The 26747-nt window shown below is 42.4% G+C and overlaps 1 protein-coding gene across 3 annotated transcripts in view; it reads right to left on the reverse strand.

Moving 5' to 3' along the window:
* Nucleotides 1-26747, reverse strand: part of Shtn1 (shootin 1) — a 99715-nt gene that overhangs the window by 21202 nt on the left and 51766 nt on the right. For 2 of the 3 annotated variants that reach the window (XM_034485531.2, XM_076925934.1), the window contains 7 exons: nucleotides 25908-26054; nucleotides 23166-23319; nucleotides 19746-19845; nucleotides 15690-15772; nucleotides 9549-9658; nucleotides 5163-5216; nucleotides 548-668 (listed from right to left, as the gene is read on the reverse strand). In XM_034485531.2, the coding sequence (XP_034341422.1) occupies nucleotides 548-668; nucleotides 5163-5216; nucleotides 9549-9658; nucleotides 15690-15772; nucleotides 19746-19845; nucleotides 23166-23319; nucleotides 25908-26054 (769 nt within the window). The remainder of the gene's footprint in view (nucleotides 1-547; nucleotides 669-5162; nucleotides 5217-9548; nucleotides 9659-15689; nucleotides 15773-19745; nucleotides 19846-23165; nucleotides 23320-25907; nucleotides 26055-26747) is intronic. The other variant, XM_034485539.2, reaches the window with a different exon arrangement.

Below are 26747 nucleotides of genomic sequence, written 5' to 3' on the forward strand. Positions count from 1 at the left end.
AGGTAACAGAGAAGAGGGAGAGATTTCCTTGGGTGATACAGCCACTGGTAAGGTGCTGTGTTCCTGTAACTAACCCTCACAGATGCTCCTGTGCATATAATTACAAAATGTGTATGTGTGTGTGCATACATATATCCAAACTATAAAAACAAACAAAACTTTGTGAACTTAGAAAAGTGACTAGCTGGAAAAAGGAAGACCAGTGAGGGGGAGGGGACAAGAGAGGGTAATTGGGGTGAATATGCTCAGAGTACTTTGCATATGTGTATGAAAAAACCCACCCAGATGTCTTCGTATGGGCCTTTGTCCTGGGCTATCTCATACTGAACAGGGCCGATCTACAAATGCTTGGTTACCTACAAATAAAGATGCTGATGACTATGCAAGCATCTCCTGAGGTACTGCAGACACTCTCAACCCAGTCAAGACTTCTCACTCACATTAAAAAAAAATCTAAACATTTAATGCTAATTTTTGAAAGATGATTTCATGTTAAAGGGGCTTAGAGGAAGGAGAGGAAGACAGTGGGGGACTGGAAGAGGCTTACTACTGCTATCTGCTTCTGCCGTCAGCTTTCTGCGACGTAAAATCCTCTCTAACTCAGTTTCACTGTTCTCAGGGCCAAGGGATTTTAAGCTTCTGGAGCTAGTGGATTTGTTAAGTGTTCCCTAAAACAAAAACAAAAAGGTTAATATAATACACAAAAAAACAGAAATGCAAACCAATGAAACATTGTCAAAATCAAAACGGAATTAAGAAACAAATTATATACATATGTATATGTGTATATATATGTACACACACACACACACACATATGAGTTTCTCAAACTTGCACACACACCCTCATTGACACAAAGTACTGGATTTTTTCAAGAAGACGCTGCTGACGGTGGAGACTGCAGCTTTGTTTCAGAAGAGCAAGTCATACAAGAATAACTCTCAGGGAGCTGACTACACAGGTCAACCATAGGGAGATACTTGCCTACTGGTGATGTAGATGCTGATGTCTATCCATGAAGGATAGAATGGGTATGTTCCACTCACCTTGGAAGAGCATCTTCATACATCAGATGGACTCAGGTGCTAAAAAAAACCCTGTATGGTCTTGTTACTGAATTAGTGAACCTGGCTGCATACCAAGGGGCAATGTTATTGTTGAGAAGCAACATAAGGGCCCCCCAGTGGTCTACCTGAAGAAGAAGCAGGCTGAGCTACCTTGGTATTAGTGTGGGAGAGGAATGCCGTGGTCTTACAGAGATGGACTGACAGAAGAGAACATGGATGCATGCCTTTTCAGTGTCCAGAAGCCACCGTATACAACAAGAGGCCATCATCAAGCAGGCTCCTGAAACTGGCCTTGGCTTCTAAGAAGACAAAGACCAATGCCATGGTTTCCTGTCTAGGCCCCTCTTGAAGTGTATGATTGAGGCAGAGTAGCTTCCTATCTCCTTTACCACAGGAGCATCTGAACAGAGCAGTGATGTGCTCCTTGCTTAGAGGTGAGCATGTAACAAGACTTTATCTCTAGGAAGAGCTCCCCCTTAGCTGTACCATTAGTGAGGGGGCGGGGCAATCAAGAGACCTAGTTAGCGGAAATAAACAACGACCTTCTGGATCTTGAAGCAGCTTTTGTTCAGCAAGATTTGTGGACTTGCTAAGGGCTTTTACTCCTATTCTCTCCTAGCTTCCAGCTTCTGGAAGGATACTCAGGGTTCTATTGTTTAGAAACAGTAATCCTCTAGACCATAAGACAGCAAAAAAGTTCCTTTTGAAAATCATAAGGTTACAAATCTCACACAGGAAAAGTTGTTACAATGTCCTTGTTATCTTTAGGCAGAGACCACACCTGCTCAAAGATATAGAAGTGGGGTGGGTTGACCAACTAGGTTATGAGACTGTAGTTGCTGCCATCTGCTTGATCATCTGACATACTTGAAGAAGGCTGGTACTTTATTCCAGCATGTAACACTTTCCCCCTGGAAATGAGACATTTTGTTTTTCATTTGTTGCAAAGATTTGTAAACTATCCTGAAGGAACATGACATGTGTGATTTAACAGCTTACTTAAGTTTAGAAGTGAGATGACTTGGTTCACTGGGTTGTGGGTCTCTATCTACTTGTTGATGAAAAACACAGTAAGGCATGATTGTTCCTGGAAAATTAAAGAGAATGAATGGCCACTTTCCACACACTTGACAAGAATGTAAAGAACAAGTATCCTAACGTCATTTCTATTTAAGCTTCTAGGAAACTTACCATTTGAAATGCTTGTGAGCAGCTATTTAAAAACCGTACGGTTCTCACCGTGAAAATAACTTACAGAGCAGTCACATTGTTTGACTCTCAAGGTCGCTGTATGATTTCCCCCAAGGGAAATGGCTGCTGGAAAGGAAATGACATGCTATCTACTGTTGTTAAATTCATCTTTTGCATTTCCCCTCAAATCCTGGCTGTGGTGCCAAAGAATCTATTTTCTGAGTTCTAACCTGTGAGTGGCCCCCATTTTTGTTTGCTTGCCCTCTGATGTGACTGATGCCCCTAATTTGAGTAAAGTTTAGAGACATTGGCAACTGGAGGACAGAAGAGTTCTGCAGGATCTTCAGATGAAATGAGGATGGGCTTGGCTAAGATTATTCTACCTTAACTGAATCATCTATCAATTCTATTGTAATAGAATAATCTATTCTTGAGATTATTCTACTTCTGTATCTTACTTCTCTATTGGATTCATAAAATGCACCAGTCAGAAGATGGCTCAGAAGCCATGTGGTACATATAACTACTTCACTTTACAAGGAACTAGAACCCAGTGAGGCTCAGGACCACCGTTGGGTCCCACAGTAAGTCAGAGATAGGCCTGGGTTTTAGATCTAAATCAAAACCCCAAATAGTTATCTTGCTATTTCAAATCACCATTGCATTCAGCAGTCTTAGTTCCCAAGTGCTTCAAATGTTACAAATGTCACCACACTAACTTTCACGTGCCAAATAAAGACTGGTCCACCATTGCTGCACCTATTGTGAATGGTGAGAGGGTTTCTTTCCCTTTGAGCTACAAAGCAAATGTGGGGATTCATTCATATCTATTCTCATTACTCCAAAGCCCAAAGTTTACACCATGGATTACAATCATTTTTAGCATAAATGTCTCCGTGAAGTTTTTCCTGTTTTCTGTACTTGGGGACATCAGAACACCTATCTGCTATGCCTCCTGGTACAGCTGTTCCATTCCTACCTTGCTGCAAAACTTGTGGCTCACCGTAGCTCTTAACATTTGTTTTGTCACATGTCATGTTTACCAGGATGGTGTCATGTGATTTCCTCAGAACTAACTTCGGTAATCCTTATAGTATGGACCCCAGCTGGGATCCCTGGAAATACCCGAAGCTGGTGCCCCATTTTCTCCCACATAAGAATGAATGTGAAATGAATGTGGTTTCTTGGCCTCAGACACTGGGGCCATCCCTCAAACAAACTCCTGCCAGGGTAGAAGAGAGTTGCCATTTGGCAAAGAAGAGTAGAGATAGGGTCATGGGGGTCCACACTTAGAAAATAATAAAAAAAGCTTAATACAAAGAAATGTTAATTCTGGAATTATTACTCCTACTGATACATGAATCCAGAAAAGGCAGAGAAATCTAATTAAAAAAACTCTTATAAACAGATTTCATAAATAATTTCACAAATCTATCTGCATGAAGTAATATAAAACTGTAGTGAATATTATACTGAGAAATAATATTTGTGCTATGGATACAGACTGGTGGTCAAACACAAGCTTAGCATGTACACAAGCATGCTTGTGCACACACACACACATGATAATGCTACATTCATTAAGCTTGCTATCATCCAGCACTTTCTGCTGTTGACATTATTTTTTGCATAATTATTATCTGATTTTCTTAATAAACCAAATTCTTAACAAGTCAAACTGAGTCTAGTTGACTCTTAGACAGCAGAGCTGCTCTTCCCTCTTCTAAAGCCCCAGGGACTTCTTCAACCACAGGAATTAGCATTCAAATAAAGAAGCAACAAAAGGGGCTGTCACAGAGGCAGAGCCCTGGATGACAAAATCTTCCATCATAGGATCCCTATGGTAAGAGCCAAGTCCTTTGTCAGGGCCCGTCTAATCCTTGATTCTGTAGGTAGACCACCACTGTTAGCCAGTGATACACCACTCTTCAGGGCTAATCCCACACACTTAAAACTAAAGCAAACTAATTAAGCCATTCTGCGAAGTCTACTGTTTAAAGTCATTCTTGATGAAAATCATGTTGTTTACCGTCATTATGTGGACGTCTACATGTGATGATTAATTAGCACAATGACAACAAACAGGGGAGGGATTATTCCCCGAACCTCTGCGCCCCATGTCTGTTGACTAACTGTGCATAATAACTAGGGCCAGGCTGAAATGGAGCTCAGTCTGAAGCACTTCCCGTGAGACTGTTGGAGAGGCTCGTCAGGAGCAATCCCACTGGCCCCAGCTCCCACTTGGAAAAAGAGACACGGGGCTGGAGGTGGGCAGTAGACATGTTTTCCAGCAGGCAGGAAGTACTTTGGGAGAATGAGCTTGGTGACATAAAGACTTTCGTGGAACTGGAAACAGAGCTTGGCTGATCCAGTGCTTGCCCAGAAGGCTTGAAGCCTTGGGGAAGCCTTTGGAATGGACCCCTAGCACCCTATAAAATGACTAGTGGTGCACACCTATAACCCCAGTCCTTGGGAGGCAAAGACAGGAAGAGTATTTCAAGTTCCAAGCCAGCCAGGGCTGCATACGGGGTCGGGGGTGGGGGGACAACACAGCCACAGCTCCCAACACCAGACCATTATGTTTGGCTCTATTTGTACATCTGGCTGTAAGCTCAGATTTACATGTAGGTGCCAGGAATTCAACTCTCCTCCCTCACAAGGGCCGAGCCCTGAGCTTTCTGCGACACTGTTGGAACTAGGGTATTCTTATAGCAAAGGAGGACTTGCTGAGTGTGTGGCCACCCTTGTGGAACACAGTCAACAAGAAGGCGTGCTGGAGGTAGTAGCCATGGTGCAAAGAAACGAGCCCAACAGTGGACATAAAACACGCCCAAAACAACTATTCACAAAGTCAGAGGAGAAAATAGTCTTCCGCTTCCCCATAACACAGACAGCGGCTCTTACCAGGATCCCCTTCAGCTCATCCACCGCACTTTCTGAGCCCTTTAGAGAATCTGGCTGTAATTCAAAGGGGGGGGGGGGGGGGAGGAAAAAAAAAGAAAAGAAATTACTGTGTGATTTGATTTTAAAATTTAAAATATTTAATTTTTTTTTAACGAATTAAGTGTGTGTGGTGAGGGAGAACAACCTGCAAGATTTTTCTTTATCCATGGGGCAGGGGGTGGGTGGGTGGGGGGGTCCCATGAATGGATCACCAGGCTCACTGGGGTTATGTGCACAAGTACATGCACCTCGGGCACAGAGGAAGATGCAAGTGTCCCTCTTCGTCTTTCCTGTACCTTGCTCCCGTGAGATAGTCCTCTCCCCAAACCTGGAGCTTGCTGAGATTTGGAGACTCTAACAGTCAGCAAGCCCCCTGATCCTCCTATATTTGCTTCACTCCCAACCTCCCCCACTCTCCTTCCACCACCCTCCCTCCCCGACTGAGTTACAGGTGAGTGCAGCCATGTTCAGCTGGGTGCTGGGAACCTGAACCCAAGTCCTCCTTGTTAGTATTTTGTCTACCCCCCCCCCCCCCCCCCAGTTACCTGGCAATAGCCAGGTATGCCTGACTTAATATAAAAGAGCTGCTTGCCCCCTCTGCCCCCTCTGCTCCCTCTGCTCTTGCCTTCTTGCTCCTATTGTGTCCTCTCACATGCCTTCCTCCCTCTCTCCCCATTCTCCTCCCCCTCTCTCCACATGCTCTTGGCAGGCCTCCTCTCCCTCCCTCCCTCCCTCCCTCCCTCCCTCCCTCCCTCCCTCCCCCCCCTCTCTCTTTCCCCTCCCCATGCCCTGAATAAATTATCCTACACTATACCTTGTGGCTAGTCCCTCAGGGAGAAAGGATGCCTCACTGTGGGCCCAGGGAGGTACCCTCTTACCCCATACCTAACTACACATCCACCAAAACATATTTTTTCTCTCCTAATCTTTTTATAAACACAACACTCCTCATGCCTGCACAGCAAGCACCTCACTCACAAGCCATCTCCCTGACTAGTGCTATATGTCACAATCGGTTTTGTTGTTGGGTTGCTTTTTGTTTTTTTGTTTTTGTTTTTTTTTCCACTTGAGATTTGGAGGAAAACATTAGCCATTTCAATGCTACCAGACAGCCACGGAATAAAAACTTAGAAGGTATATTTAAAGCAAAAGGATAAAAAAAAAAAAAAAAAAAAGCAAAAGGATTCCAGCTACCTTCTTCTAAATACTGTCGCCTTGTGGCTATCATCCTATCTACTGAAGGTTTTAGTAAATACTAGATTTTAAAGATTTGGTTCCAAATCATCGGATGTTTTAGTAGCAAGCTGTTCTTAGACACAGCTTAGAATTCTGCCAGCAAAGGAAGGTGGTTCTAGAGAACCATGAGAGCAGAAAACCGGTTCTGGGCAAGGAATTCGTATGGCTCTCTTAGTTCCAGAAAGGCTGACCACTGACAGGAGATGGGTCTTTCCCAGTAAGACCACATCAGGGTGAAAGGACACCAACAGAGAGTATTAGTACCCCTGGCTGCAGGAACCTCAGAGCTCGACAACCCAGGTTCAATTCTGGGCCATCTGGTGAACGGAAAGAACTGAGTCCCCCAAGTTATCCTCTACACACACACACAAGCACACAGACAAATGTAATAATAATTTTAAAAAATCCCATTTCCATTTTTCAAAAATAAAGACAAAACCATGCTGGGATGTTCAACCTTCCCAGGTGAGGTTTCTGAAAAATGAGAATTTCCTCAGTATCAGACATAAGCGCTAAGACACCAATTCTAACCAGGCTGGCTCTACCTACCTATCAAGAGATTTGGGAAATAGGCCAGGAAATAATTATCCACAATACAGGCTTACCTCTTAGGAAAACTGACATGACAACCATGTCTTTTAGACCAATGCTCTACCTAAAGGCACAGTCAAAAGAGCTGCTATGCACTTCTATGGTTCTGGCTGCTGAAGCCTTCTGGAGCGGCCTGGACCACACACTATCAGACTGTGACATTCTGGACTTGTGGTCCTGGGGAAAAGGTTTGAATTCAAATGCACACTGACCATGTAAAGCAAAGGTTATCAGCCTGGTCACTCAGTGCCACACTGACACAATCTGATGGCAGTGGGCTATACTAACACAGTCTGATGGCAGCCAGTGGAAAGCCCAGTTGTCCACAGATGCTCGCTGGGGTGTTTTTCAGACTTTGAGCTCAGTTGAAATAAGGGCCAATTGTTTCAAGAGAAGAAAAGCAGAAGGAATGTCCTGAGGCTGAGAGCAGACACAAGGCAGTCATTGCTTTAAGATGCTGTTAATGGGTTGGTTGGTTGTTTGTGAAGTAGAGTCTTTCCCAAGCTGGCTTTCAACTCATGGTATTCCTTCCCTGGCCTCCCAAGTGCTGGGATTGTAGGCATGAGCCATCACAGCAAGCTCAACATTTTTCACTCTAAACTAATTTGGTTTTATTATGATACTATATTTTTTTTCTCTAGAAATAGTTTGCTCTCACTTATTTTTTCCATAATGGTTGTGACGTGAAAGACAGGAAAATATTTTTCTTTGCAAGGTGGCATCCGGATCCTTCATTTTAAAATGCTTTCATATTTCATTCCAGTTGATTCTTACAACTGACTCATCAAATCACATACAGTAGGGGCTAGCCAGCTGCAGCACCCAAACTATTACAGGATTAGTCTACCCACTTCCTTTTATCTCTTCCTTCCCTAGTCAGAACCCTGCTTCCAGATCACTGGCTCATACCGAGAAGGCACAGTTGGCTGAAATTCCTGTCTGCCTAGATGTGAGGTAAGACTTCCTTCTTTCTGAATCCAGGCTACCAGGACACTCCTACCTTGCCTGTCTGTTTTGCCTGCTGGTTATCAAGTGGCGACTTTAGAGGTACCTGAGAACTTGTATTCAGTAGTTATTCCACAGGAGTTCATAAAGTTAGAGGGGAGAGGACTTGGGGCTGAGGAGCCGACTTCCCTGGCAAATTACTTGTCTTGCCAACACGTGGACTTGGATTTGAACTCATTTGAAAAGAGTTTGGTGTGGTGGCATATACTTATAATCCCAGTCCTGGGGAGATGGAAGTTAAGGAAACCTCTGGGGCTCACTAGCCAGACAGCTTGATCTACTCCAGACCAGTGAGAGAGGCAAGAGTCATTTCCAAAGGGCAGCTCCTCAGGTTTCCCTAGCATCTCCCTGCACACGTGAACATATACATCACAGACATGGGTGCATCTGCATGAACAGACACAGACACAAAGGCACAGATGTGTGTTCATGCCCACACTCACTCACTCACTCACTCACAAAAGAGAAGCAGTCTTGAAAGGAAAACAGAAGCAAACCATGGAGTATGTTGAACAAAAGGAAAAGAAGGCTGCCCACATCTCATTAGAGTGAGGAAAGAAAGGATTTTTTTTTCCAAGAGAAATTTCAAAAACTGTTATTGGGCCTGTTTGAATGTGACAGACAGAGACAAGGGGGTGGGCAGGAAAGGCCTGGTTGGGCTCTCAGCCTGCATTCCCTTACTGTGTTACCTGGGAGGCAACTGCCAGTATGCAGGCAAACCAGCTTAGTCTACTACTAGGTCTCTTCCACTAGTAACATGTGTTGTCCCCCTACACACAAACTGAAGTCTCAAGGAGGCAAGTCTGTGTCTCTTACTGCCTTACCCCCAGTGCCCACAACAGTATTTGACACAGAGCAGATACTGAGAAACCCACAAGAGAATAAAAGATCAAAGAAAAGAGAGGTAATAGCAACTGTTAGTTGTCTGACAAGGTGACTCTCATCAACGCCCTTCTGGAAAAGATGACAACACCAGGCAATAACATGCATGACCTTCCAAACCAGCTCAAGCTCACCCGAGGTCACAGAGCCCTCTCAAAATAGGCTCATACAGTACTGAAAACTTCTTGGACACATTACCTTCCAAGTCTTAGCTGTCAGTGCTGATGGAGCTTTTATCAGATTCCAAACTTTTACATAAAAAAGGAGGAGGAGGAAGAGAAGGAAACAAAGGGTAAGGTCTGGAGTGGAGAGATGGCTCAGTAGCTAAGAGTACCGGATGCTCTTTCAGAGGACCAGGATTTGACTTCCAGCACCTACAAGGCAGCTGTTAATCACCTATAACTCCAAGTCCAAGGAATCTGATGCCCTCTTCTGGCCTTCTTGGATAGCAGACATGAATGGAGTATACACAGACATACAAGCAGGCAAAATACCCATAATTAACACACAGGTGCATGTGCATACACACATGCACACACACTCACATGCACACACACTCACATGCACACACACACAACACACACACACACACACACACACATAGCTGAGCATAGAGTACACAGCTGCACATACCTTTGCCTTGGGTCTGGCTGTCTGGTTAACCGGTCTAAGATGAACTCCTTTTTTAATTCTGTCCATCATCTCTTCTACTGCTTGTCTCTTCAGGTCGGTGACTTCCTCAGCTGTGTGAAGAACACAGACAGAACTCATCCTAGGACATAAGAAACAGCTAATTCCTCTTGCTGGTGACATTGAGCTGTGTGATAGTAGAAGTCTTCTTTTCAGGGCATGGCAGAATACCAGTAATTCACTATGAGTGACAGCTACTCTCTGGCAATGTTCCAAATAATATATTTTTTAAATTAAGAAAAATTTCTAATCAGAACACGTAGAATTCTAACAATCAAAGTCAAGTTTGTAGCATGGAAATCAATATCATCTTACCTATGAGAAATATAAGAATAAACTTGGAGACATGAATATCTCTAGGTCTTCCCCCCACCTCCTCCTGTGTCTTCTCCTGTTCTCTCTCTCTCTCTCCCTCCTGTGTGTATGTTGTTTGAATGGCTTTGTATACATATACAGAGACCATAGGATCACACTGGGTGGAATGCTTCATTTCTTTCCACATTCCTTTGAGACATGGTCTCTCACTAAACCTGGGGCTAGGCTGGTGGCCTGCAAGCACTAGCATTGTCTCCACCTCCTCTTCCACCTTTGTGATGCCAAGCCCTGTTTTTCAAGGGGTTGCTGAGGATCTGGACCTCTGTCTTCATGCCAAGTGTTCTTACCCACTGAGCCATCTTTCCAGCCTCTGTATCTTTCACAAATCATCCATCTTTGTCTCAATGGTTTTTTTTTTTTAAATAAGTTATTACATCCTGTATGTCAAGGAAAGTGGACCAAAGCCTAGCTAAAAGAGGAGATCAAAGAGATCTCTTCTTTATGAGAAAGACGTCCAGTCAAGAGATGAACAGCAAGAAGGCAAACATGCTTTCAATACCACATTTTGTTTAGGAATTGTACAAATAGAAGACATTTAAGCAAACCCTTTTTTTCAAGTCTATTTAAACTGTTCATGTTTTAAAAATAACAAATAAGGATCCAGAAATGACTTAAATGAAATAATTAAATTATAAATGAGCTTTCAGGGGTTGGAGTGAGACTCAGGAGCAAAGTACTTACATACAATGAATAATAAAATAAAACGACCTATTGTCCAATGTATGTGGTGTGGTGTGGTGTGGTGTGGTGTGTGTGTGTGTGTATGTGTGTGTGCATTGCACACATGTGGAGGTCAGAATAGGATACCAGGTGTCTTCTTATATTACTCTCTGCCTTATTAACTTGAGACAGGGTCTCTCGCTGAATTTGAAGCTTGCCATTTTGGCCAGGCCAGCCAGCCAGGTGGCTCTTGGAATCTGCTATCTCTGTCCCCAAATGTTGGGGCTAGAGGCATGAAACAACAACAACAAAAAAATTAATGGATCTGAACTCACTTCCTCATGCTTGTGGAGTGAGCATTCTTGACTGAACCATCTCCTCAGCCCCTAGTGTCTGATTTTTCTTGCTTGATACATGTACAGCCAAGGATTACAAATGGTTAAACTGAAACCTGTTGACCAAAATCAATATGATTTTTCTCAAAGAATTGCTTGCCAAAGTATAGAATCACTTTGGAACATGTCACCATTAATGTGCTTCTAGACCTGCACTATTCCTAGTGAATTCACAGAAGCTAAGTGTCCACTGAGACCTAGGCTGTGTGGCAGACTCTCAGTCTGTCTGATCAGTTCTGGGTGATTGTAGACCTTGTGAGTTGACAATCATCAAACATCACATAATACAATATGGGAAACACAAGTACCAAAGTTAGAACTCTTCAACAAATGAAAAATGTTGGGGAAAAAAAGAAACAAAGAAAAAAAATGTCCGATGTTTGGGTTGATCAACTATGTTCCATGAAATAGAACTTGGAGGTGGGAGCTTATTCTGATGGTTCACAAATATCTGCAAGCAGGCAAGCAAGAAATTCACTCACTCATTCACTGTCTCTCTTGATGTCAAAATATCTGTACATATACATGCTTTACTGACCCTGTTCAAAAGGAGATTTTTTTTTAAGGCAGGTTTTGTACATAAGCACCTGGCATGGGATGAGGCTTAGTCCTGGGAACTCAGAGACCAGTTTTAAAACACCTTTTTTTCCCCCTCTTGGTTTTGTTTTGTTTTTCAGAAAGGCTGCCATTTTGAGTGAGACTAGGAAGAGCTCCATGGCGAAGGGAACACCGCCTACAAACAGATTAGCACTCTGGAAGGAGTGACTGCAACCCAATTAAATACACTATACAGAAACTAATTAAGGCAGACAGATGGAGAATTACGGGCCACACCATTCAAATCTGCGACAGCATCTACCAGCAGGAATTTAAAGTAGTTCCTTATATTTGCTTGCCAGAATCATAGTGATAATTCAGAGAAGTGCCACTATCTGTATTGTGCACAGATTATAAACCAGGCTTTAATTTCTCAGCCTTTCTTCCCAAATATAAAGGCTTAATTGGTCTTAAGGAAAAGAAATCACTCTTATCAGATTCCCTACTCAGGCGCAACACAAGGGCAGCGCTAAGCTAGCTACACAGGCTTTCTTCCTCTCACCGACCTGTTTTTGAAATGGCAAAAAAGCAATCTATATGAACTTCTGAACTATTAAGCGGTTCTAATAAACCGGCAGGAATCACCTATGGAGCGCTCGTGGTATGTTTTGTAATTCCTTCTGCAATCGCACAGTTGGTAATTGTCTCACAAAAGCATGTAATCAGCGGGACAATGGAAATATCCGGGATGCTGGAGATTAGAGAAAGAGGCTAATGAAGACAACAAGTCTAATGTTACCGAACTGCCACTGGCGGAAGGAAAAAAAACCAACAAAACAAAACCAAAGGTTCTTTGAGTTAAGGCTTCAAGGTCAGTCTTGGATCAGAATGCTATGTATAATTAATTGGGGCTTACATTTTTAGACCCACTTGGAAAGTAAGTTAGATCTTAAGAGAAGAGAGAGAGAGAGAGAGAGAGAGAGAGAGAGAGAGAGAGAGAGAGAGAGAGACCCATGGAAGAAACCATTGTGTTGCTACTCAAAAAAATCTCTGGTTGTTATCAAGAAGAAATGAAGTTTTTTTTTTTTTTTTTTTTTTGAGAAGGCCTTAAAAAACCGAGCTATCGTATATCATCGTGATGTTAAAAACTACCAAAAGGGTGCATTATGTTTGAGTCAGCTTAAAATTGATCTATGAATTATAAATTTAAGGAAATTTCTTGGCTACTGGATTACCTCTCCCAAATGGGAGTTACAGGGTTACAGAGATAGCTCAGTAGGTAAGAATGCATGAGGAACTGAGTTCAAATCCCTAAAATTCATGTATAAAAAACTGTGTATGGCTCAGGATGTCTGTGACCCCAGCACTGTGTTGGACAGAAAAAGGAGGATCAAAGGGGCTTGCTGTGTGCCAGTCTAACTCCAGGTTCAATAAGAGATGCCGTCTCAACAGTGTAAGGGGTGATATACCAGGACACCTGATGTTCTCCTCTGGCCTCTGCACAAACATAGGCCTGCACCTCTGCATCCACGCATGTGCAGACATCACCACCATGCATGCTACACTCACGCACACTTACACATCTTACTCAGAGAGCAGACTGACTCAGGAGCTGGGAGTAAGCCAATCATGATATCCTTCAGCAATTGACCGTGAAGTGCTAATAGCTTTAATTGCCAACTTGATACAACCTAGTACTGCCTGAGAAGGGAGTCTCGACTGATAATCCTGATCAGATTAACCTGTGGTAGGTTGTCTAGATTATTAATTGATGCAGGATTATTCATTGATCCAGCCCAGTCCACTGTAGCTGGAACCATTCCCTGGGCAGGTGGTCCAAGTTGTATATAAAATCTACTTAAGCCAAAGTGGTGGCACACACTTTTAATCTCAGCACTTGGGAGGCAGAGGCAAGTAGATCTCTGTGAGTTCCAGGCCAGGAGAGCTAGCTACACAGTGGGAGAATATGGCTAATTAAGTATAAACCTATGAGCCAGCAAAGGGCTTTCCCCCATGGAAAGCTCCCACTTAAGTTCCTGCCCTCAGTAACAGATCACACCGTTAATAAACATGTCCCTCCCACTATATTACATTTGGCCAGCATTTGTTTGCTTTTTAGCACAACAACAGAAATCAAACAAGAACATGCTAATGAGCCACTTGTGTTATGAATATTAATAAGTAGGTGGAGGCAGAGGAGGAGTCTGGGACAAAGGATGGAGGATTTGGAATCCCAGCAGCATCTTGCTGAACTCTAGTTGCAGAAGCCATAGTATATGGCCACACAGGAGCCAGTGTTTACCAGGGTGGAGTTAGTGATCCAGCCAGAGGCATATGAGGAACAAGGAGGGAGCAAAATCAGAGGGCTGTTGGTGAGCACAGTGCAGACTTTGGGTTCCAGAATGACACCATGCTAAGCACAGACATGTTCTAAGACCTCGAGGGACACAATTAGGACACCTAGCAAGACCTCAGAAAGCCACACTGCTAATGCCATGCCAATGGCTAGATGGGAGAAAGCAAGCAGAAGGGGTCAAAAAGAATCTCATACAGATCTGGATTTGCAACTGGCAAGTTCAGGAGAGCTTTGTAACAGGTGCTGAGCAACCTTGTTGGTTCTAATTTGAGTTCAACATTGTGAGGCACGACAGATCAAGATCTAACCCGGTTCCAGGGAGTGCTCTCATGGCTGCTACCTTGTAAGCTCTGTGCATGGACTCTGAACCAGTTACTAGTGTCTCCAAGACCCTCTCCTCACTTGCTCCTCTAGACCCACCTCCCTAGCTAGATCACTAGATAATTAGTTCCTGAATCTAAGCAATCGCCTGGACAGCACTAACCTGGTCTGAGTCTCCTAGTCTAAGGCATTGACATTCCTCTGCCATGTCTGCCTGTCTGCCTGCCTGTCTCTGCCTGCCATGCCCACTTGCCTACCTGCTCACCTGCTCGCCTAGCTTTCCCTTCTCCATTCTTTGCTTTTTCCAAACTTTAGGCAGAATGACAGTTACAGAGAATGAATCTCACTGCATTCCCACTTCAAACTTCTATTCTGAGGAGAAACACCAGCATCTTGACCACTGCTTTGAGAACCTGCCTCCCACCCACATCTCAGCCCTCTTCCCTGGCTCCTGAGTCAAAGCAGAACAGACTTTAGGTTTTCTGATGCACGAAGCTCCTTCCCTGATTCGAACCTTTGAACAAACCACCATGCTCTTTGGGCATCTTTCACCCCAAATACCCACATCACTGACGCTCCAAATCAACTTGAATGCTGCCTCATGATGCCAGCAGTCCACCATCACAGATTCTCTGAGACACCTGCTTCTTTCCATAGTATGCTCCAAACATTGCATTAAATGCTATCACATTTATGTGGGTGGTCACTTGTTTACACCCCCTCGAATTACACTAGAATGTGCCTTGAGCATGTGACACTGTAGTAGTGTACAGCTGATAAGATACTTGGTAAGATCCCAACCCCCTTGACACTGATAAGAAATCTTTCTCTAAATCTCCTTTGGGATACTTCTCTCCATCATGTCCCAAATGACCATTCCTAGAGAAAGCATAGTTCTAAATACACTCTCCTTGATCTACTCTAGACAATAAGCCGCAGGAAGGTGTGATGGTTTGTGTATGTTCAGCCCTGTTGGAGTAGGTGTGACCTTGCTGGAGTAGGTGTAGGTGTGTCACTGTGGGTGTGGGCTCTAAGACCCTCATCCTAGCTGCCTGGAAGCCAGTATTCTGCTAGCATCCTTCAGATGAAGATGTAGAACTCTCAGCTCCTCCTGCACCAGGTCTGCCTGGATGCTGCCATGTTTCTGCCTTGATGATAATGGACTCTGAACCTGTAAGCCAGTCCCAATTAAATGTTGTCCTTATAAGACTTTCCTTGGCTATGGTGTCTGTTCATAGCAGTAAAACCCTGACTAGGACAGAAGTCAATGCCCATCCTTCTGGTGGTTGTTTCTCACAAGTCCAACAATCTATTCAAAGAGCTTAGCAAACACGGCAATTGTTGACCAGCTGCCCACCATCATCTGCCTGAGGGAAACTGAATAGTTGAAGCTGCCCACCATCATCTGCCTGAGGGAAAGTGAATAGTTGTGAAGCTTACCTGTCTCTGGCTGAGTTGTCTTCTCTTTCTTAGCACTATTGCCACTGGGGTGGGATCGCTTCCGGATCATAGACATGAGGGACCTTTGGGAAGAAGAAAAAGATTCCAAAGAAATTAGTGGCTGCTGCATTATTGTTCAACTGGCAAAATGGATAGTCCAGACACTCGGTGGAAACCAGCTCTTCTATATATGCATGAGTTCTCCACTAGAATTTAATCAGCTGCTTTCTACTTTGGTCAATATTACGGTCTTTATTAGTTTATAGACAAGGAAAATGTCTTACATGTCCTGTATAAAACTAGTATGATCTCTAGAGGAAAAGGACTGGATGCCAACATTCGTGAACACGGGTTTATAAAAGGAAATGGATGAAAAAAATTTTCAGATGACAGAACTAGTTATCCAAGAAACACTGGTTCCCTATGAAGTACTTTCCAGATACAAAGAAGTATGAAAAATTAGTGTGTGTTCAAAACAAAATATGGGTGTGGGACAGGGAATATGACCCAGTGGTGGTGTTCACCTAGCCTGTGGGTCCCTACGCTCAACCCCAACAGAACAGGGTACGCCATCAATAAACATATGCTTATGAAACAGGAGTGTAGACTATCCAGGTTGCATAGTGTAAGCCAGGCATCTGGGGACAGAGCAGATTTGCACTGCTGTCTCTCCAGCCTTGGTTTTTAAAAGTGCACATAAAACCTAAATTATGACAAACTGGACCACATTAAAAATCTAAAAGCCTGTGTGTCTTTAAAATGTATTATGAACAGTAAAAAGACAAGGGATTCCATGAGTAAATCTAACAAAGACTTCCTAATTTGTATAGAATTTTGAGTTTATAATATCATATTTTTATCTCCAATGTTATAAGAAATAAGATACTGGTTTTTATTCCCCCCACTCCCCAAGAGGATTCAATGTCTACTTGTGAGCCCATGCCAAGGGAGACTGGGAGGTCTTCACCAGCAAGCAGTCTCAGTCTCATTTGATATCACACTCTTTAACAACCTCATATCTGGGTACACTGAGTGTTATTCTACGCCGCGGTGGCAAAACAGGGGTTTGTCTGTGCTGCTCAGACCGTTTGCATATATTTGCATGTATGAGGTAAGAATACATGTTCTTTACTGTCTATCATCTAAGTGCATGAGAAAAATGCTAGCATGATGTTGAAGCAGAAGCTGGAGATGTGAGGCGCTCACAGGAGAATCTACAACACTGAAAAATGACAAACTATCAAGAGAGAACTTACACTACAAAGAAAATACACAGGGTGGGAACCAATCATTAGGTGGAATGACTAGACCAACAATCCAAGCTTTCACTCACCCACCTACCCCCAGTTAACCCAGTAGGCTGAGAGAGGCACACTGCCCTCCCAGATGTCAGCCTCACCCAATCACTGAAAACCTGAGTTGAACAAAGATTGGCAGCTCTTGTCACCAATGAGAAAGAATCTCTTCTGCCTTCTAACAGGAACTGTATTTTTCTGCTTTTGACCCTGGATCACTACACTACGGCCTCCTGGATCTCAAGTCTGCCAACCTTCAGAGTAGTACTCTACCACAGGTTCTCAGACTTTGGACTCAGCCTTGAAGAACATCTAGCAGATGTCCTAGGTGCTCAGCTTGCCAACTTGCCCTACAGGTCTTGGGACTTGTTCACCCTCTATAATCACATGAGTCCATTCCCTGTGATGAATCTATAGAGTCACATGTCACCGCTTGGTCAACGAGAGGCCACATATATAATAGTGGTCTCAGAAGAGAACGTTGCCTAGTAAGTAGACAGCCATCTTAGTTTGTGTAAGTATGGTGGACACGTAATGAAACAGTCAACCCATTTCTTGGAAGTATCCCCACGTTCATATGCTTCTTTGTCTACATATACATCCTGTGGGCTCATTCATGCTGGAAGACCCACCCCATCCTCCACTTCTCTGCCCATGAGACATGCTTGTCCGGGACCTAACCTACAGTCCTTTTATCACAACACGACTCACCCATACCTTCTTCCTCTTTCCTCTAATGTATCTGTCCTCTAGGTCAAAGGAGCTGGAGGAGACTAAGAAGCCAGAAAGCTACTGAGGAAGAGATGACCTGAGTCCTCTCCCCATCTACACCATGGTCACTCTATCCATGATCTATATCCAGGATAAGAGAAATGACTCAAAAACAGAGTTGGAAACCATGGGTGGGTTTAGTACCCTTGAGCGCTCAATACATATGCAGAAAAACTTCAACAAGAAAGTATTTTTCACAATTTTTTTCTGAAAAGTTATATCCCATACTATTTAAATCTATCTTAAAAAGTTATTCATATTATTCAATGAAAATTTTCTTTTATGGGTCTTACAAAAGAGTCAGTGGTTGAGGCAATATATAGTCTTGATTCTTGTATTCACTTCTCAGTATAACTGTAAAGAGTTCCATGGAGGAAATTCTATTTTGATTACACTTTAAATTCTAGGGGCTCTCGGCATTTCTAAGGCTAAAAATCAAAGGCCGACAGCAAGACTGTAATTGCTTTTTAATAGTTCTCCCTTCTCATAGAAGTGACCTTTCTTATCAGCTCAAAATTCTAGACCTGAGAGAAAGATCAGAGTGACGCATTTCCCATTTTAAATGTCACCTTTGGAATATCTCCTACGGGTTTAGCTACCCAGGAGTGAGAGAATTTAAAATACCTGAAATTCTTTCAATTGACTCTTGGACTCGATCACTTGTAAAGATTATTTAACCTCAACTACTTCAATGGCTTAAAGTAGATTATGTCATACCCAACTCGGCAAGGCAAAGTAATGAGACTCGTTTTCAAAAGCAAAGTCCCATTTCCATAGTCGTGTGGGAGGAACATGCTACACATTCTATTCAGCTGGATCAGCTAAGGTGCAAATCGGGGATAAAGGGCTTCTCTGTGTGAAAGGATTAAACAAATCACATGAGTTAATGAAAGCTAAAACATCCAGCAGAAGTTTAAATGCCATTTGTTCAAGAATAAATTATCCGAAGGCAGCTAACTAACCTCATGAGGAGGTAGGCAGTCATCAGGATAAGTAGCCTGACTCCTCTAATTCTGGATGCTGGTGGGTAGAATCACCAAGAAGGCAAAGTCTCTCCAGAATGTATGTCAGGCGGAGGTAATGATGAATACCAGCCAGGCTTCAGAAAAAGAGAATTCCTGCTTGCATATAGGAGTCCTTCGTCAAGATCTTAAACAGTCATTTTTCTTTTGGAAGGTTCAGAATTACTAAAGGCTTAACTATCAAGATTGGGATAAGAGATATTTAGCACTTTTAGATTAATCACTAGTTTATAAGAATTAGTAGGTTTAAGTTTTAACTTATGATTTTTTAAAAATGTATAATCTAGAGCCTTTAAATTCAAATTATGAGGGGCAAAAAGTAAAACAGTTTGGATACCCTCAAAATTCCTTGGTCTCCCTGGTGAAGGAAATCCTACTGCTAGGGGTGGAATTTTGAAATTCCAAGTATCTGAGTTAAAAGATAAACATCTACTTCTTAGAGTTTGGAATATTGCCACCAAATCCAAGTCCTACAAGGGGATATGTGGGTCCTGAGGATTTGTTTGAAAGGTGATTTTAAAAACCAAGGATATACAAGAAGCAGGAAAAACATTGGTCTTTAGGAAATGTTCCTTTCTGCCTTCTACGGTCTCCCTAAAGATACAACCTAAGCTGGTATCAGAAAGAAGAAGACGGAGCTGAGGGTATAACTGAGCTGGTAGAGCACCCGCCTGGCATGCTCGAAGCTCTGGGTTTGATTCCCTGCACTGCAGAAGCTGGGCCTGGTGGCATATGTCTATAATCCCCAATACTAGGATGCAGACATAGGAGGTTCAGATTCAAGGTTATCCTAGGTCACTCTCAGCTATAGAGTGAGTTCAAGGCCAGCCTGGTAAACATGAGTCTGTATCAGTAAAGAAAAACAAAACAAAACAGACTATGGTGACTAGTAGAGTCAAGGACATGGAATGACATCGGCGTTGGGAAGGTCATCAATTAGTAGCTAGAAGATCCTCAATGGTACTTACCGGATTGGATTGGGAGGCGGAGGGGGAAGAGGTGGAGGAGGAGGAGGTGGGGGAGGCACCGAATTCTCTGACTGGTTCACCCGCTTCTGGAGTTCATCCACTGTACAGGGAGCAAATATTCAGAGAAAGCTGAGATAAATGACTCCATACTCTTCACTACACATAGTTCATGCAAGTAACAGAAAAACCCAACTTTTCTCAGATATAAGATGGGGTACACTTAGACATTTCCAGAGGAAACTGCACACTTGCAACTTTGTGGCATCTTGTCCTTCACTAACATCTAAGCCTTCATCTGTTAAAGCAACTACAAAACAAAGTGGCTACTGCGTGGAGAGTAACAACTGAATAGGCTAAAGGTATAGGTAAAAACAGAGATCACTCTTTGAACAACAAGAAATTATTCATGCTAGACTTTAAAAGCGTGCAGACCAAGGGCTACTAAGATGACATTTGTAACAATTTTTAGTAATTGCATTCTTCTCCTCTATACTTAATTTCCTTAAAAACCAGCCAACACTGGAGTTTTAACTAGATCCACATTCCCAAATGCCTGTAACTTATAGACTTTTTGCTCTTTTGAAGAAGTGTCATTTATTCTTACAAGCCATGATAACACAGGCATTGTTAACATGTAACATTGTTACAATGTTAATGGACCTATGGATAGAGCTGGGCACAGTATTGTTCTTAAATTCAAGGGGCTCAATGTAAGTTTGTATCACAGGGCTGTAGGTATAGCTCTGTTCTAGACCTCTTGCCTAGCAAGCACAAAGTGCTGGGTTTAAACTCTGGCACCACACCACAAAAGAAAAGAAATATATATTAAAGCCTAATAGGTGATGGGTACCACATAATGCTCTTCACTATATGCTTTCCATCGATCCTTAAGCAGACAATGTGGAGCTAGGGGTTACACTCTTCACTCCAAATTTTGTGTGTGTGTGTGTGTGTGTGTGTGTGTGTGTGTGTGTGTGTGTGTAGGCCAAAGGTCAACATCAAGCTTATTTGATTATTTAACATGGGAAGACACACCCTAAATCTAGCCTACACCCTAAATCTAGCCTGCACCCTAAATCTAGCCTGCATCCTCTGGAAACAGGCCAAGTTTTAAAAAGACCATGGAAGAAGGGAACTTTGGTTTTTTTTCCTACTTGCCCTGTTCTCATCGGCAAGCTCATCTAACCTGATGCTGAGGCTCACAGCACTGGTATTAGAACCTACTTCTTCATGTTTCTAACATAGCCTGAAGAAGCTCTGTGGGAATCCTCCCAACTCCGGCACTAGACTGTGAATGCTGAGACATCCAACCTCACAGACTGAACCACTGATTGATTCTTGGTCATTCTGTGGAGAAACAGCCATCGTTACATTATCTGGACCACAGCCTGTTATCCAGATGAATAAATCTCCTAATAAATCCCATGTACATGTTCATTCTGTTGGTCCTATTCCTTTAGAGAACCCAGAGTCATTCCCCCTCCCTGGAGATGGAAAAACATCCATATGCCACCATACCCAGTAAAAAAGCACAGACTCTTTTCTTCTGTGTTTCTTTTTGTTTTCCTATTTATTTTATTTTATGTCTACAAGTGTTTTGCCTGCATCTTTGCATGTTCACCATGTGTATCCAGTGCTCATGGAGGTCAGAAGAAGTGTTTGTGAGGCAGCATGTGAGTGGTGTGATTTGAACCAGTGTCCTCTGTAGGAGCAGCAAGTGATCTTGACACTGAGGCATTGTTCTAGCCCCTTCTGTGTAGCTCCTTGTGCCCCTGATAGGCCTGGCTGCCAGCAGATTCTAAATCAGTTCAAACTAGAACCTCAGTTGTCTGTAACACCACTTCCATTTACTATAAAGATGGCTTTGCCTGGAGGCTACTCTGACACTTACTAAAGAGAGTACAAACTTTCTGAATTTTGGGTTGAATTTTTTAAAAGTAAATTGAAGTCATTTTTTATTATGAGAATTTAAAAAGCACCGAATGTTTCAAAAAGGGGAAATAAAAAAGCCTACATGGTTCTTCTGCATGGATTTCAGAATTCTATTATAAAATTAATGGAAAATATGTGGAGTGAATATTGAGGCTGTTATAAAGAGAAATGTACCCATCATAAATTACCCACCTTCTTGCAGAGACTTATAACTGTGTAGTATTCCAACTCATACATTTCTGTGAGCCTTCTAGCACTTAATGAATAAATCCCTTGATTTCAGAATCCCTGGTGTTTTAAAAAGTTTTTCCATTTAATATATATATTGTTGCCCATTTCATTGTTAGGTATGGCATAGAAAGTAATATTTCATATGTATAATTAAACCCCCAAAATGAAGGGGACACAAATGCCAAAGATGAGGGTATTGTTTTTAAAAAGAAAGAGAGGAGAGTTTAATTCTTTGGGGAAAAGCACTTCAAAACAAACAGAGCAAAGAAAGTGCTTAGTAAGCCTTCCTTCCTAAAGGGCCAGAGAAGCTCACAGTTTGGGTGTTCCATGCCAATGGCACCACTGGGCCTTGGTTCCTGTGGGAAGCTCACATGGGCTCTACGAGAGACAGAGAGAGAGAGAGAGACAGAGAGAGAGAGAGAGACAGAGAAAATGCTGCAGAATTTGTGTCTTGCTTGGTTAAATGGGATATTCTGTTGAACTGTGATAGTTAGAAATGAAGTTTCAAATCCAAGTCAGTAGGTTGGGGAGACTGTTCAGTCTGTGTGATACTCACTGTGCAAGCAAGCATGAGTACCTGCATTCAACTCCCCAGAGCCTATGAAGAGAGCTGGGTATGGTGGTATATGTTTGCAATCCAAGTGCTGTGAAAGTAGAAATGAGAGGATCTATGGAGCTCCCTGATCAGCAAGCCGAGCTTACTGGGAAGCCCGAGACGCTAGTGAGAGGTATCTTACCTTCAAAAATAAAATGACGACAAGAACAACAACAACAACAACAACAAAAAAAAAAAAACCCAAAAAACAAAGAAGCAAAACAAAACAAAAAAACAAAAACAAGATTTGGGCCTGGAGAGGTGTCTTGGCAATTAAAAGCACTTGTTGCTCTTGCAGAGGACCCAGGTTCAGTTCTCACGACACACATGGTGATCCAGAACTGCCAATAATTCCAGTTCAGGGGATTTTATACCTCTTCTGGCTTCCATAGGCACCAGGCACACACATGGTCCACAGACCCTCATACACATTAAAATAAAGATGAATATTTTAAAAAGAAAAACCAAGGTGAACAGTTCCTGACGTTGATCTGTAGTGTCCACATGCAGACGAGTGCAAACACATAGCAACCCAAACAAACAAACAAACAATCGAACAAACAAATTTGGGTTATTTTTCCCTATGGCCTTCAGAACTAACTGCAGACATACTCTGCCATGGGCACGAGCAACAGACACAGGAGCTGACTTGGGGCTTTCACCTGAATGCTTCAGGTTCCGGGCCTTCTCCTCTGAGCTCTGGTATTTCTGCTCCAGCTCCCTCTTGTCATCTTCCAGAAGCTCCAGCTGTTGTCTGAGGTTATGGATCTCTTTGTGAAGTGCTTCGTTCTCCAGCCGCTCCTCCAACTCTTTGACCTGTAAGTTTTACACAGCTTGAATAGGATTGCCATGTTTCTCCTTGTTAATGGGAAGGGAAAGGATGATGAATGTTTTCATATATATATATATATATATATATATATATATATATATATATATATATATATACACACACACACATATACATATATACATATAATATATATGGATTCTATATTCTAATCTACCTTAAAGTCACATAGATTCTGGGTCTAGATAACCCTGGTACCTGTAAATCAGTATCTCACTTCCTATTATTTTTCCTGAGCAGTTACAGTAACAAACTAAAAGGACATTTTTAAAAACATGAATGACAAAAGTAAAATACATCTAAAACTTATTTTTAAACAGATGCATTATATCTTTTTCAACAGAAAAAATTTAATAGTGTTTTAAAAAGATTCTTGGGACCCATGGAGAAGAGACAGGGAAGAAGGGAGAGGCCTTCTGGTCAGTACTGGCACTTTTTAAAAAGATCTTTTTTATGTGTTTGCCTGAAATTACATATGTGCACCATTTGAGTGCAGTTTCCTTGGAGGCCAGAAGAGGACATCCGATACCCTGGAACTGGAGTTACAGACTGGTGTGAGCTGTTATATAGGTGCTAGGAACTGAACCCAGGTCCTCTGGAAGAGCAGCAAATACTCTTACCTGCTGAGACATCCTCTAGTCCCAGTGTGACTCGCTGTTCAAAGGCTTGCTTAGTACATCCAAGGCCCCGAATTCTATCCCTAGCACAAAATCTACCCGGCCACCAGCATCAATGAGCCTCAGGCAAAAGCAAAAAGTGCCTCACTAAAACTTTTGAAAACCTAAGAATAATCTAAATGTCCATCAACATTATGGTTTCACAGACTATTGGAAAATACTATACAGGCATAGAAAACCATATAGTTCAATACACACTTAGGTGAGAAGATGTATTACCAATTAAAGAAGGTTAAAGAAGGACATGCATCCCATAACTCCACTGATACCAATCATATACATGTTGTAAGACTATCTATTTATATAAAGTTTAGAGCTGCCCAAAAGTAGTACATATCTTAGATTCTCAGATAATCTTAATTTTCCTTTACTCTTTTGACATTTCAAAGAAAGTTTGTTTACTATAAGGAATGGATATTATTTGTATGAATGCAAACACAAACATTTAAACAAGTGCTGAACCTGTGTGGGAATTTATGTTCAGGTGGGAGATATTTTACACCACACACGGTGGAGAGTGTGCAGGATGAATGATTAGGACACAAGAACTCCTGCAGAGCTGGCGGTGGCTATAGTTCCACCCACAATGACCTCTGCTTCTTTCCCAGACAAGAACTTAGAAAACAGCTCATCCCTAGAGTCCAGTTCAACTTAGTGGGCTCTGAGCATGTATTATCGACTAGCCAAGTTAACAACAAGTATAATCTGTCTCCTTAAGACCAAAAGTTAGATTTTAACATAAGCTAAACACGCGTGCACATGTATGCACGCACATGTACACATGCATGTACACACACACATGTACACATGCATGTACACACACACACACACTCGTACATTCTTTCTTTCTGGAAAGGTGATTACTACACGTGGGAGCAGAAGAAGAACTTCTTCATCTTTGGCCTTGGGGAGCAGAGGCTTTCTGGAAATCTGCCAACACTTCTCACTGAGGAAGCAGAGACCCAGCCTGACCTCACTGCTGGATTAAAGCTAGATTTAAAAAAAAAACAAAAAAAAAACTTGGAGATTTGTTAGAACCTTTGCTCTGATGTGAAGGCCTATAAATATTGATGTCATTATTCTGAAGTGGTTCCTGTGAGTCTTTCTTCTGCCTCTTCTCTCTCCTCTCCCCTATCACAAGGGCACAGAGGGACCTGGGCTGTGTTGACTGGAAACGGAATAAAGAGCTAAGAAGCCCTACAGATGTCTACACGAGTCTACACAGTCAGAAAAGTAAGACAGCAATTGCTGTAGACAGGTTTTTCCTTCCTTCTCAGAATAAGGCCCTATGCCCCCCCCACCCCCAACAAGCTCTGTGAGATCAATACATTCTCCTACGTGTATTTAATCATCTCTGCAAACCATACCATTTCCAAAGAGACTTCAAGGCTATAATTCTTGCCTTTGCTTCTTCAAATTCATTTTAAAGACTCCATGTCGGTGGTCTATAACGTTTAGCTGAGCAGTACACGAAATTTACTTGGTACCTATTGTTTTCTCAGAGATGGTTAGGACTAAGTAAGCAAGGCAAAATGTGAAACTCTAGAAAGCTGCAGTGGCACCTTTTGTTTTAATGTGTGATTGTGCAGATTGTATGCATGTGGGGGGGAGTACATATAATATGGTTTGGGTATGTGTAATATGTGCATATTATGGGTGTATGTGCCTGTGTGTACATGTGCATGCATGTATGGTGTGTACACAAATGTGTATGCATGCATGTGTGTGTGGTATGTGTGTGTGGAATGTGTGGGTATGTGTACCTGTGGGTACATGTGTGTGCACGTATGGTGTATACACACGTGTGTATGCATGCATATGTATGTACGTGTGTGTGTGTGTGTGTGTGTCTACAGCTGCAGAATAAAATCAGTTACCTTTTGCTGATGTTGGATCCTCTCTTCTTCAAGCTGCTGGATAAGTCTTGAGTTCTCATCTAAAGCTTTCAGAAGCTGCTGGTCAGGAAGGGTGCTCTGCAGTAGAAGGTGGCTTTGTCTCTTCAGCTTGTTTTGTTCAATGAACATCTATGAAAGTCAAATACAAAAATGTATGCACCAACCCAGCCTATGCGGCTCCTCAATGCAGCTTGAGTGGCAGTGGGTGGGGCTCTTTAAGACACTGAAGGAGATGGAGCTCCTAGAACAGCCATGATCCATTCCCGCCTTCACAGGAGCTTTAAGACCCAAGATGTTACCCCAAGCAAGCTGTGGATACAACAATCCAGTTCTACACCTCAATTTTAAATGTTCTCCTACTGGTTTAAAATACAAGAATACTAAAAGTGACATGCCCGTGTCAGAAATGAACCGCGTTTCTTCTTTATGTCTTATTTTCAGCTGACTTCTCCACTCTGACTAGGAAACTGTCACTAATCACTGTACAACCCAGCAGTTAACACTGCTAAATAGGTACCGTGACTATCACATTGTCCTGATGAAGAAGCCAAGGATCGGGAAGAACAAGGATCCCCAAGGATGTTCAAGAATCAAGATCAGAGCTTAAGCTCATTTGCAAGCCAAACCTCTTGACCACCTGACTCACCCACTCTGAGCTTTATTAGACTGGTTTAGACCAGTTAGTTTCCCCCAGTAATAAAACAGTTCACAAGAGGAAGTCCAAGGAGAGGAGAAAATATTAACATCTATTGAATGCTTTATCAAATTGCTTATGAACAGGACTTGGCTATTCTCCCATGTTGACACAATTGACAGCAGTAT

The sequence above is a fragment of the Arvicanthis niloticus genome, chromosome 1 (genome assembly GCF_011762505.2).
Source record: "Arvicanthis niloticus isolate mArvNil1 chromosome 1, mArvNil1.pat.X, whole genome shotgun sequence".
Taxonomy (NCBI): Eukaryota; Metazoa; Chordata; class Mammalia; order Rodentia; family Muridae; genus Arvicanthis; species Arvicanthis niloticus.